At 45.0% G+C, this 12,374-nt stretch overlaps 1 protein-coding gene across 2 annotated transcripts in view; it reads right to left on the bottom strand.

Annotated features, from left to right (window-relative positions):
- The window catches only part of NDUFA6 (NADH:ubiquinone oxidoreductase subunit A6), a 12,299-nt gene extending 3,342 nt beyond the window's left edge, over positions 1-8,957 (bottom strand). Inside the window, exons 1-3 of one of the 2 annotated variants that reach the window (XM_015426433.1) lie at positions 8,807-8,957; positions 3,085-3,200; positions 1,306-1,423 (exon numbers count right to left, since the gene is read on the bottom strand). In XM_015426433.1, the coding sequence (XP_015281919.1) occupies positions 1,306-1,423; positions 3,085-3,200; positions 8,807-8,942 (370 nt within the window). In that variant the 5' untranslated portion in view covers positions 8,943-8,957. Of the gene's footprint in view, positions 1-358; positions 1,424-3,084; positions 3,201-8,806 lie in introns of those variants that run through there. The other variant, XM_015426513.1, reaches the window with a different exon arrangement.
- Positions 8,958-12,374: the final 3,417 nt, after the last annotated feature.

Here is a 12,374-nt window from a genome sequence, read left to right as displayed (position 1 = left end):
TTCCTACCCCATTGATACAGCAGGATTACACAGGATTCCTCTGGGTCCATACTTTTTCAAGTTTTGGCAAGTTTTTCTGCCACATGTAGAAGTCGTTCTTTTTTTAAAAAATCCTTTATATTATTAAAATTTGACAATCCATAGCATTTTGTTAAAATTAATTACTAAGTGAACTGTTTGGATTAAATTTAATTGCAAATTTCAAGAAGCATATTTGAACAGTCAATGCCCCACCCCCAGACATTCAAGATTATTCTACACAATATGTGCAAAGTATCAGTGACAGTACTTTTGCACTACAAAGTTTGAGTCCAGTGGCACCTTTAAAGACCAACAAAGTTTTATTCTTAAAGGTGCCACTGGACTCAAACTTTGTTCTGCTGCTTCAGACCGACACAGCTACCCACCTGAATCTTTGTACTTTTGCACTGCTTTCCTAGGGCTGTCCCTGATGTTCTTCCCAACACACCTGGGGGGGGGGGGGAAGACTTACAAAAAAGCAGTGCTTACTTTGATTGAAAAGAAGCTGCTAGGTTTATGTCTCTATTATTCTAGCCTTGTCCATTTTGCCTGCTTGACTACCAAAGCTGAGTGCATGTGTGTTAATCACAAGTTTTATATTGGAATACAAATACTTTGTTCTTGCACAACCATCTGCAACACTATGCTGCAAACTGCACAGAGGCAAAAGAAGCATATACATTTAGAATGCAGCTATTTTTATGGCTTGTTGATCATGACCTTGGAGCATATGTAAGCTCTGCAATCCAGTAGTGGACCAATGGCAACTATCTTGCCAACTTCATGCTGAAAGCTGCTACTATGCAGACATAAAACAACTTAAAATACTGTTTGTTTTAAACTGAATGAATTGCCAATGTGATCATATGAAGTGTGCAGTTCCACAGCAAATGGGCATTCTGGATAAAGTGAGTGATTTTCAATCACCTTATTTGCAGGAATCACATTGTCTTTGGTTAAAATCTCTCCCATAGACTTCTAACCTCAACATCTATTTACAACACAATTCTACATATGCTTACTTGTCTGTAAGTACCATTGTATTCACTGAGGCATACTGCAATGCAAATAGGAAGTTTCTTGAGACACTAATTGCAACAAATACATCCAGCCTGACGTAGACCATACAGATGAATCATGGATGAGTATTGGCTACAGAACAGTGTTCAGTTGGATACTTCCCTGCTGGAGGGCTCTTCAGTATTCAGTGCTTTATTTGCAACAAAAGCAACTGAAACACAGAGTTATAGCTCTACAAAGTTTATTTGGTTCAAGGATCATGACCTGCATAAAACTTGGAGAGGAAATCCTTGGGCTGTGGAGTTTCTGTCTCATGGAAGTACCTCATGATATGGGTCCGCTGTTTCCATACATTAATAGTCTCCTGAAGTTCCATTTTCCCCTATATCAGATAGGAAAGAATTTTAAATGCTTAGGAAATGGCTCCAATCCATTACTGTAACACAGGGTAAGAAATTCATGGCTATTTTATTCAGTGATAGCAATCATAGTATCTTCTGTGCAATCAATCAACAGACATGACAAGTTGGGGTCCACTGTGAAACACTAGTTTGTCAGATGCGGTCACTCAAAAGTTCATAACTTGTAGGCAAGATCTCCCTATGCCATGTATGTTCTCACCTCCACTAGCTCATGATGCTTCTGAAGATGAAAGAAAGAAATCCACAAATTGGGCAACTGTTTCCAAATGTTCTGTCACTTCAGTTTTATAAATATAGAACATTTACTACTTAGACAGTTGTGAAGCATGCCCTATTTTTTTTGCAAATTATTTCTGCATCATTTCTCAAAGCACTGTCCTCTTCTAGCCAAATCTGCTTTCAGAATCCATCCTCAACGATATCCATTGCTGTATCTAATTGCAGAGTCCTGGCTCTAAGCAGTTAAATATAGTAGAACAGGGCAAGTCAGGAGGTCATGGAATAATCCAGAGAACCCCCCCAGGAATGCATAAAACAATGTCACTTGACCATGTGCACAAGGACTACTGGCCAGCTAAGTAGGCTATTAGATCAAAAGTGAGCTGATACTGGCTCCCAAGAGTTCAAAGAACCCAGTGACTGTATCAGCAAGGCATGGTGGCAAGGACAGCCGTGGTGTTGCCATTTCTTCCTCCTACCTGTGGCATAACTGGGCTGGAATAGGAAACGTAAGGGTGAAAAGCTAAAGGAATGAGGTATGTGTGTGTGTGAGAGGGAGTTAACTTGAACCTGAAGGAGATGGAAGGAAAAAGGAGGAGAGGTAATGGGGCTTTGGAGGAAAGGGCTACACAAAGGGATGCAGCAATAAAGGGGATTTCCATACAGGTAGTTGAGGGGTGATGGGAAGGGAGGAGGATGAAGAAGAAATTGAAGGGGAACTAGTACAGAATGGAGAAGGAAGGGTTGCTATGGGGAGCCAGGAAATAAAGTATGTGAAGAACAGAGCATGCTGCGGTTAATGAACTGCAGAGTCAAGGAGAGGAATTATAGGGAGAGAGACAGTGAACTGATTATGGGGGAAAGAGGCAGAATTAGAGGAAAGGCAAAGCAGGTGAGGGAAAAAGGAAAACAGGCAGATTTAGAGGGAAAGCAAAGGAGATGAGAAAAAAATTTTTAGAGAGGGGACTAAAGGCAGCAAAGATCAAAATGGAAAAGATTGAAATTGGATGGAAAGGGGGGACCTGGGGAGGGGTGCTGGCATTCAGTCCATGGATTTGAAAACGCACAAGCCATGGATTTTTTTATTTTTTACTTTTTGCCCCTTCCTTTCTTTTGATACTTTCTGTAGTCTAGAACACCACATTATCTAGCAATACTGATACTTGTACCACACATGCCATTGACAAATGAATCTGGAATTCAAAATGCTTGGGCACATCTAGAACACTTTGAATCTAGACAGCTCTGAATTTGATAGTCTACTGAACAGATAAAAGCAGTATACATGCAAAAATATAAGAAAGGAAAAGAACATCCATCAGCATAGGATGATTTACAAGGAGAGCATCTCGAAGTCACCCTATGCCTGCTGTGGATTTAAGACAAGTGTTGTTTGTTTTACCTTAATAACTAGCATATCAATGACTCGGGGATCTGTGACATGGGCGTTCTTCATAAACAACTCCCGGACCTTATCACGCCCCTGTTTCACTGTGAAGTCCAGCTGGTATATGTGCACTAGATCAAGAACAACAACAACCCCTTGGGTGAGAAAATGGACACGAGGGCACACACACAAAGGCTACAATTGCCCACCCCCCTGCCTGAGCTAGTCTTTGAGGTGATGTTCAAGACTCCTAGGCTGGTTGTCCTGGGGGACTTCAACATTCAAGCTGAGGCTGTCTTGTCAGGAGTGGCTCTGGATTTCATGTCTCTGGTAATAACTGTTCCTACACATTGTGCAAGTCCAACTCTTGATTTGGTATTCTGAGCAGGAGGAATGTGATCTGACGGTGGAGGAACTGATGATGGTTCCTTTGCAATGAACAGATCACTACCTGCTTAGGTTAGGCTTACAAGAATACCAAGATTCTGCAGGGATGGGGGATCTATTAAGATGATTCGCCCCCACAGCCAGATGGATTTGAATGACTTTCTGATGGCTCTAAAGCAGGGGTGTCAAACATAAGGCCTGGGGGCCAGAACTGGCCCGTCCAAGGCTCTTATCTGGCCCGCAAGAATTGGTATGAGGGAGGGAACAGGAGGCTGCTCAGAGGGGAGTGGGTGGGAGCCACTCCGATTGTGGCTTCGGCATGGTGGAAAATCCTCGTCTGCTGTATTCAACCCCCCCCCATGCAGCGGCTGTGCTTTGGCCCGTGGGGGGAGGTGATTTCAGCTGTTTCTTCCTCACATTGGAATGTGACTCCGGATTATTGGACTTTACTTGGCCTGGGTCCCACCATGTATGTGGCCTTGGACCTGGGCCACTGCCGCCTTTCTTTCACAGCAGGGAGGATTAGTTCAGCTTGTCTTCCCAGTCCCCCTTCTATGATAGCTTAGGGGCAGGGGGGAGCTCACAACACCCAGCTGCTTTGCGTTTTTACCCTGGCGTCTGGGCTTACAGCATTGGCAGCGGGAGTGAGTTGGGGAAGGGGTTCGCTCCCCCTCCTGCAGTGAAGACACAACAACTCAGAGCTTACCAGCTGCTGTCCTTTTTAAAGTTTATATCTCTGGTACCTGGCATTACGTTTTATGGCACACATGGCCCACCCTGACAAAATCACATTTATGTCAGTAACAAATTAGTTCAACACCTCTGCTCTAAGGGATTTTTCTGTTGATATGGCTGTTATTCTTGTCAATGCCTCGGCTGACCTCTGGAATGAGGAAATGACCCAAGCATCTGACAGCATCACTCCCAGGCACCCACTCTTAGCTGTCAGAGCCCAGGTAGCCCCTTGATCTACTGAGGGGCTACAGGCAATGAAAAGATGGAGATGGCTAGAGTGAGTGCCAGTGGAGAAAGACTCAGGCCAAATCCAACAGGACCAGGCAAAGCTCATTTTAAAGCACCATGGCAGTGATGGTGGCAAAGAAACATCACCATTGTGTGTGCACAGCATAGGCCAGCAGAGCTGTTCTGGGTGGCCAGAGGCCTGTTGGGATCTGGCCTGTTGGAAGAGCCACCAAGCAGACCACCTCTTCCTGCAGGCCAGATCCCAACAGGCCTCTGACCACCCAGAACCCTGCAGATAAAATCTCTCGCATCTCTTCTGACTTGAACTCTACGTTAGCAGTGACAGGATCAGATGGTGCCAGGGTGCTGACTTGTCCAATTATGTGGGATACTTTACAGTTTATTCAGTCTGAGGGTGCAGATAAGGAATTTGGAAGTTTGAAGCCTACCACCTGCTTGTATGACCCTTGCCCTTCCTGATTACTTAAATCTTTGGGGGGGGGGCTAGTTGACTGGGTTCAAGAGGTGGTTAATGCTTCCTTAAGAGAGGGAATGCACCCATTTCTAAAAAAAAGCCTTGACCCAGGAAATCGCAATAATTATTGATCAGTATCAAATAATCCATTCTTGAGCAAGGTAATTGTACGGCTGGTAGCTGAAAAACTCCAGGCTTTCCTGGATGAATGAAATGGTTTAGACCCCCTCCTTCCAGTCTTGGTTTAACACCTGGTTACCAGATTGAAACAGCCTTGGTTGCTCTGGTGGATGACTCGCACTGGGAGATGGACAGAGGAAGTACAACTCTGTTGGTTCTCTGGACCTCTCAGCAGCTTTTGATACCTTCAAGCATGGTATCCTTCTGGACTGCCTATCTGGACTGGGAGTGTCCATTCTACAGTGGTCCCTGTCCTACCTGGAAGGTAGGTTTCAGAAAGTGGTGCTGGGGGACTGCTGTTCAGCCTCTTGGCCTTTCGGGTCCTGCAAGGTTCCATCTTGTCCCTTATACTCTTTAACATCTACATGAGACTGCTGGGTGAAGTCATCTGAAAATTTGGGCTGTGTTGTCACCAATATGCAGACGACGCTCAGTTCTATCTTCCACTTCAAGCTTAACCCAGTGAGGCTGCAGAAAACCTGGAAGCAGTTTTGGAGGAGATGTGACTAATAAACTGAAGCTCAATCCCAACAAGTGGTGGTCTGACCCTGGGATTAAAGGTATCACTTATTCTGGATGGGGCTGCACTCCCCTTGAAGAAACAGGCCCATAGTTGGGGGTGTTCTTGGACCCAAGCCTACAGCTGGATAAGCAGGTGGCAGCTGTAACCAGGAGTGCCTTTGACCACCTTCTACTGGCTGTGGCCTTTCCTGGGCAGAAAAGATCTGGCCACTGTGGTGCGTGCCCTGATTACACCTGTGGTGCGTGCCCTGATTACAACTGCAATGTGCTCTGTATGGGGTTGCCTTTGTTTGGAAACCTCAACTGGTATAGAATGCTGCAGCCAGGATGTTGACCTGAGTGAGTTGTAAGGACCACATCACTCCGGTCTTGCTCCATCTGTACTAGATCCCAGTTTGCTTCCAGACCCAATTCAAGGTGCTGCTACTGACCTTTAAAGTCCTATATAGCTTGGGACCTGCGTATCTGAAGGACCACCAACTTCCGTATGAACCTACCCAACCACTCCAGTCACCTTCAGAGGCCCTGCTTCAGGTGCCCCCGACATCTGACACTAGATGGGATGGCAACCCAAGAAAGGGCCTTCTTGGTCATGGCACCAAAGCTTTGGAAGCCTTTCTCCAGGGAGAGTAGTCGGTCCCCTTTTGTTGCCGTCTTCCACCAGAGGGTGAAGACTTTGTTTTCTTTGGCATTCCCTCAAGTATCCCTCCTTCCTAACCAATTTTTTAATTGCTGTTTTTAATTTCTTGTATGCATTTTGACACTTACAAAAATTGTTTTAAAGTGTGTTTTTGGGGAGTTGATTTAATGGTTTTATAGCATAATTTCATCGTAAGGGCCTATATTGCAGCACCGCCGGGGAGTGGCCAATGAACATCGGGGCGGCCACAGCAGCCTCCTTCTGGATTTAAGGGCATGTGCAATAGGGAGAGGGGATGCTAGTCATGTGGGATCCTTGGGCGTAGCCCATTGTACCTAATTGTTTTAATTGTTTTATTGTGTTTTTATCGCACTGTGTACCATACTGTTGTAAGCCGCCCTGAGCCCGCACGCGGGGAGGGCGGGGTATAAATAAAATTAAATAAATAATAAATAAATTTTATCATGTATGTTTAAAATGTTCTTCTCTTCTCTGACCTAGTGCCTGGACACCGTGGTTGGATGGCTGAAGCAGAACTGGTTGAAACTTAATCCATCCAAGACTGAAGTCATGTGGCTGGATAAGACTGGGCCTGCGGAGTAAGACTGGGCCTGTGGGGGGATTGCAGCTTCCAGCTCTGGGTGGGGTCCAGCTCTCATTAGTGGACTCCATGAAGAGTCTGAGGGCCTGGCCGGATGCCTCTCTTACCTTGGACAAGCAGGCGTCCACAGCTGCAAGAAAGGCTCTTTTCTATCTATGTCAGGCCCATCAGCTGGCCCCCTAGCCGTCTTGGTTGGAACTGTCCACAGTGATTCATGCCATGGTCACCTCCAGAGTAAGACTACTGCAATTTGCTCTATACAGAGCTGCCTTGAAGGTGCTTCAGACACTTCAGGTTGTCCAAAACAGTCCAGGCTTCTGACTGGAACATCTTTTTCTTCGCATATACAGCGTGTCTTAAAGCAGCTGCACTTGTTGCCTACTGGTTTCTGGGTCAAATTCAAGGTGCTGGTTTCGGCCTTTAAAGCTCTAAACGGCATGGGACCTTCATACCTGAGGGACCACCTCCCCCTTTACGACACCCCCTGGCAGCTGCGGTTGTTATCTTGCCACCCACTGATGGTCCCAGACCCTTGGGGCGCATACTTGGCATTCACCAGGGCAAGTGTTTTTTTCAGTCATAGTGCCGTCCTGGTGGAAAGACTTCTCAGATGACCCGTGCCCTGTGGGAACTCCCAACATTCCACAGGACCTGTAAGGCAAAGCTTTTCTGTCAGGCCTTCCCTTGTTAAGTTTATTTTGGGGGGCTTAATGCTGCATCCACCACTATCAGATGTAAATTGTTTGTTTTTTATACTGTCTTATGCCTGCTTTATGCTGTTGTGAACTGTTCCGAGCCCTACTTCAAGAGGGAGAGACAGTATATAAATTAAAATAATCAATTAAATAAATTAAATAGTTAGATCCTTGGCAACCCTTGTAAAAGCAGAATATACATTTTGTAAATAAAAAAATAAATAAAAACTGGCAAATGGGCAAGATCAACAACTGCCTATATCACCCATACTTTGTGGAATGACCTGCCCAAGGAGGTATAGAAGGTTCCCACATTTCTCCCATTCTGCAATCTATATAAAACAGAATGGTTCAGGACAATATTTTTATAAAGGTAATAGGGTTACATTATACGAACACATACGAAGCTGCCTTATACTGAATCAGACCACAGGTCCATCAGGGTCACTATTGTCTACTCAGGCTGGGAGCAGCTCTCCAGGGTCTCAGACTGGAGGTGCCAGGGATTGAACCTGAGACCTTCTGCATGCCAAGCAGATACTCTACCACTGCTTTTATAAAAGGAAGAGGACTGTGGGCTATATGTTTGCTCCATGTATTATCTTTCTCATACTGAACTGTTTTCTACCAATGTAATACCATTTTCACCATTATTTAGCATATCATTTGTTTCATATTTCTGTAATCCTAGTCCTATTTCATTGTCTATTAGCTGTTCCATTTTATTAACTGTAATCCATCTTGAGTCTTAGTGAGAAGGTGGACGTTAAATAAAGTAAATAAATAAAAGTTTTATTTATATCATATGCGCAGGATCACACTACTGTATTCCTGAGTTAACTACCAATCCGCTGCTTCTACTCGACTTCGTACTGATGGCTATGACAACTCACTGTAGTGTACCGGGCAAGAATCGGAAAGGATGCTTGTTTCCAAGACCCCATAGCGGCAGCATGGCCGGAGCCAAACTACAACTGGAGCACCTACTCGGGTATGCTGCCGCCGCCGCCGCTGAAACCCTGCATGCGCGCAGCAGCTGAAATTAAAGTTTAGCCAGACGCCTGCTACTGTCTTTGCCCCTTTCTGCGTGGTAAGCAAGGCTGCCTCCCTGCGGCAAACTTCGGGAGGAAGGTCAGCTAACTGAAGGGAAACGGGAGCACAAAGCCCGCGATGCTTCCTTCCAATTCTACCAGGCGCAGGCGGATCCCAAACTGGCACCGCCCCTTTAAGCGACCTTGGCACGGAGGTCGCAGACATATTCACGCCCCCTCTACCTGTATTTGGGATTTCTCGGAACCAAGCACGGTACAGTTCTCGCACGCGCCGTTTAGCCTCGGCCAGGTCCCGGCTGAAGATCGGCTTTACCGCTGTCCCAGTGACGGCAGCAGCCACTTTCCCGGCGCCGGCCATTTTGCTTACTTTACTCCGTAGCACTTCCGTTGCTTTTCTTGTAGACTGGGCGGGGCTTTTACGATTATCCTTCTCTCATTGGTTGGTTGAAATGCCAGTCATAATGGTGAAAATGCCAATGATTGAGTATTGGGGGAAGTTGCGCGCAGATGCGGTGAGCGCGGCTGTTCGCCTTGGAGAGATTTCTTGAGGACGCGCTGTTTAATCGTGGGGTAATGGAATGTGGTTCACGTAGATTTCCACAGTGGGCAAACAGCGCGCCCCCGGTCCGTTTCAGGTCGACAAAAACCACACCGTGAGAATCTGCTCTAGCTTCTGGTTTGATCGTTTCACTGACGAACCACGCAGGTTTAGCGTTTGCGGACTCCGGACTGGGAAATCCATGGAGATTTGGGGGATGGAGCCTGGAGAGGGTGGGGTTTGGGGAGGGGGGAGTGACCTTAGTGCGCTACTGTCCAAAGCAGCTGTTTTCTCCAGGGGAGCCGATCTCAGTAGTTTTTGGAGATCTGTAGACCCCAACTGGACGTTGGCGCTCCTGTACAGGTTTTAGCCATATATGTACGCATATTGGCAAATCAAACAGTTCCTTCGTGCATATTTTTAAAAACGAATGCTGCTGTACTATAAAATTAAGGTTAAAGAAATTATCTCCGTTTATTGGGGTGATAAATCTGAAATCTAGAGTGGACTACATGTCTGTGTGAGAACAGTTTAATTCCCATTCACACCTAAAATAAATCTTCTGCTAAATCTCATTGCTTATCTTATTTGCCTACATGTATATTATCAGGGGTCATTTGGTATAAAAAGAGGTAGAGGAGCTCATGAGCACAACTCATTAGCATAACTTATTTGCATATGACACCCCCGACATCACCAGAAGTGTGTCAGAAGGCAGCACCCACCGCTCAGGCTCCACTCGACTGTTTTGGATTGCTAGCTATGGGGGGGGGGTGCAGATCTGTCCTCGCCAAGGAGGGAGAGCTTGTACCTGAATAAAACTTGGTCTTAAAGGAAAGGTGCCACTGGACTGTTTTGGACTGGGGGGGGGGCTCTGCAACTTACCTGGCTGCTTCTTGCTCTGACTGAGGGCTGCTGGGAGCAGGGGGTGGGGCTTGTTGCATGTGCCCGCCCCCTGGGCTCTTTACTGCCAGAGCTCCGCTCCTGTGCGCTCCTGCAGGAAATGACCCCTGTATATTATAGTCTAAAACAAAAATTTCTTCCATCAGTCCTGTGATCAAATGACTATCCAGTCCAATCCTGCTCTGGTAATTGCACCTCAGAGCACAGGCTGTTCATCTCATGAAGGAACATGATGCTTGTTAGAACTGGCATCCAACCTTAGAAGGCAAACAGAATGCCCAAGGACTCTGGAACAAACTTTGAGTCCAGTGGCACCTTTAAGACCAACAAAGTTTAATTCTAGGTATAAGTGTCATGTGCATGCACACTGATGAATTTATTTATTTATTTATTTACATTCGATTTATATACCGCTCCTAACCCCGAAGGGTCTCTGAGCGGTTTACATAGGGGTTCCAAATTCAGTTTTAACCTACCTAAGGCCACATAGTACATAGGGGGCGGGGCTTCCTACCAGCACCCAGGCTGTCCTATTGCTTCAGACCAACACAGCTACCCACCTGAATCTATTTTCAAGGACTCTGTGCTTAGAGATGAAACAAATTTCAAGTCAGAGGAGATCAAAGAGCACTGAGAAGCCTGTGAGGCCAGAGAGAACAGTAGCCATCACCCAATGTGAATGATTTTTTTCTAGGCATAGTGTAGGTAGTCAGCTATGAATAGCTTATCAACAGATGTGCTTCGCTTTCTTCTCATCTTCCCGTCGTTCAGCTTCTCAAACATAAAATGTGATATTAAAATAGCATGATGAGTCCTGTCTATTTGGCGTGGAGTTTTGACATCTTATGTTTTTAAATCCTTCTGGCAGATGAGATAGCTTTATGAATTTCTCATTACTATACCGAAATGTCAGTGCAGATAACCATTAATGACTGTGTTGGCTAAGAGGCAAGATGGATAAAATTGCCCATCAAAAATATGTACTATAAAATTAGGGATTTTGCTTCATTTCAAATATTTGTGAAGTTTTGTTTCTGATCTAGCTTCTTTTTTCACAGGGCATCATAAAATCACATTATATCTTTTCTCTAAGCAAGTATTTCTGTAGGACAGTTTTACAATGGTGGTGAATTATTTTATTTCTTTAGTGCCATCAATATAGATTGTACTTTACAGAGTGCAAGGAAATGTCTTACAATCTCAAAATTGAATTGAGACAGGGATAAACAAAGGAATACATGGTCATTCCAATTACATGTACACATGCTTAGTATCAAGAAAACTGGCTTGTGTCAGTCTCCTAGTAAAAGTGAGTTTTGGGGAGGGATTTGAAGGAAGAGAGGGGCATTACACAGATGTTCTGGGAAGACATTCCAGAAGGACAAAGGTGGAGCTGTTTCAAGGAGCAGAAGGGCTTCAGTCAGTCCAGAAGAGTAAAGCAGGCCACTGTGCTCTAGGGTGGTGGTGGTTTGTAAGAGTGGGAGCTTGAGTAACGCTCAGGAAACCAGTGGTCAGTCAGAAGGCAGACACAAGCACAAAAGTTCTAGGGAAAGTTTTGATTTCCAGTTATCTGCAAGCAGCCAGGGCACAGAAATAAAAGACAGTTTTCTTTTGGGGCTTGGAAACAAAAGGAATTTTTGGACCTATGAGTTAATCAAAACTGTAAACTGGCCGGGGCTAATTCTATGTAAAAACAAATGACATACTAATGGACCTAATTTCTGTAGACAACAAAATGACACACTAAAGATGATAGGGAGGCTCTGGTGAAATCACTGAACTGGATCGTCTCTGGGTGTCTGTTTGTGGGAGAGGCATTGCCTCATATTTCTTCCCAGCTACCATTTTCCAGGGAGTGTGATTCAGTAGGTGCGGCCTGTCCCTCCCTTCAATGTCTATCTCGCTGCATCACCTTGACCAAGGTGGAATGCAAGCCTCAGCACAAAGAACCATGCTGTGAGTTAAGTAGCTGAGCAAAAAGAGTGATCATGTGAAGTCAAGCTGGGATGGATCAAGATTAAATACAGCTCTTGCATGTTAACTACTTTAAAGCCCAGCACAGATATGATGCTTTATTTGGAATTTGTACAATGGAAGAGTGGAAAGACTGCTTTTCCCTTCAACATAACTGTATTGTATGAGCCTCCATTGCGGGGAGGGCAGGGTATAAATGTGATTAATAAATAATAAATAAAATACTGAACAACCTCAGCTTATCTCCAAGCTATTGAAGCAAGAACGCTAAGAAACTCTAAAAATGACAACAGAGAGCTTTTTCAGAGTTATAGATTTGTTTTCCAGTAATCCCAGTCATACCAAGCAAATACACCACTATACTGAAACAGGGAA

Source organism: Gekko japonicus, unplaced genomic scaffold (genome assembly GCF_001447785.1).
Source record: "Gekko japonicus isolate JY-2015 unplaced genomic scaffold, Gekko_japonicus_V1.1 scaffold660, whole genome shotgun sequence".
In the NCBI taxonomy this organism is placed as follows: Eukaryota; Metazoa; Chordata; class Lepidosauria; order Squamata; family Gekkonidae; genus Gekko; species Gekko japonicus.
Note: the sequence above shows the minus strand (reverse complement) of the source record. Positions and strands in the feature narration are given on the sequence as shown.